The 1,077-nt window shown below is 32.0% G+C and overlaps 1 protein-coding gene across 1 annotated transcript; it reads right to left on the bottom strand.

Moving 5' to 3' along the window:
* Positions 1 to 15: 15 nt before the first annotated feature.
* LOC108723296 (uncharacterized) lies at positions 16 to 1,064 on the bottom strand (the record flags this gene model as incomplete). The annotated part of the gene is made up of 2 exons (XM_018448959.1): positions 680 to 1,064; positions 16 to 600 (listed from the first exon to the last, which is right to left on the bottom strand). Coding segments are annotated over exons 1-2 (865 nt in total), but the record flags the coding sequence as incomplete, so codon positions are not given.
* Between the last annotated feature and the right edge of the window lie 13 nt (positions 1,065 to 1,077).

Raw genomic sequence — 1,077 nt, 5'->3', positions numbered from 1 at the left:
AATCTATCTTCTTACGCTTTTCCTCATCTTTTTGCATCTTAATATTTTTCTGTAAATCTTTTTTTATCCTTATCTGTTCAGCATGCCTTGCCTTTTCCTCTTTCTTTCCTTTTTTAATTTCCAACATTTTTTGAACAGGTGATGAAGTTAATATTTCTGAATGTTGCTTCTCTCTATTTTGTTGTGAAGATGGATTTGGCAATTTTTTTGCCGAAGGGCACATTTCTGTCAGGCTTATTTTAAAATCTTGAATAACTGCAGAGTTTTTATTAGTTTCATTCTGACCAGTGTGTTTATTCTCATAGAGATTTTCATTTTCTTTGTCTTCATTTTCAATACAATGCTGATTTATAATTGAACTGGCATCAAGTTCCTTGTTTATTGCAAATGTGACAGTTGAATTGTCAATAGCGACTAAAGTTTCCTCACTTACTACAGGAATATAATCGTCAAATATAACCTGTGCACTAACTTGATGATCAACGACGAATTCTGAATCTTCGAAAACACATGGATCAATGGGATAAATACCAGTTGCTTTAAACCCATTTACAGCTTTATCGATAGAAGCAATTCTGTTATAAGCTTTTCCAAAAAGTTCTAATAAAAAATAATTGTTATAAATTTTTTATTGTTTCCAAATTTTGATCTTTCCTTGTTTAATAACAATTAAAATTACCTGGCAAATCAGAAGATTGTATTTTCGTCAAGTTTTTTGATTTGATAAACAAATTGGCTTCTCGATAATATGCTCGCTTAAGAGGTCCAAAGAAACTTACGTCTAGAGGTTGCATTCGATGACTGGTATGCGGAGGTAATGAAAGCATATGTATGTAATTATTCGTACAAAAACTATAAGTTGACAATGAAATGTGGCTACTATGATTATCCAACACCAACAACACTGGATTCTCCTTTGTTGGTGTAATACAATGAGCGAAATGTTGTAGCCAAATCATAAATATCTCTTCATTAGTTCAGCCATTTCGAGTGCATTTTATTATAGATCCTTCAGGTGCATGTCTTCCATATACGTAGGAAATTCTTTGTCCACAAAAAATGAACATAGGCGGTATA

The sequence above is a fragment of the Mycetomoellerius zeteki genome, unplaced genomic scaffold (genome assembly GCF_001594055.1).
Source record: "Mycetomoellerius zeteki isolate Tzet28-1 unplaced genomic scaffold, Tzet1.0 C4368976, whole genome shotgun sequence".
Lineage (NCBI taxonomy): Eukaryota > Metazoa > Arthropoda > Insecta > Hymenoptera > Formicidae > Mycetomoellerius > Mycetomoellerius zeteki.
Note: the sequence above shows the minus strand (reverse complement) of the source record. Positions and strands in the feature narration are given on the sequence as shown.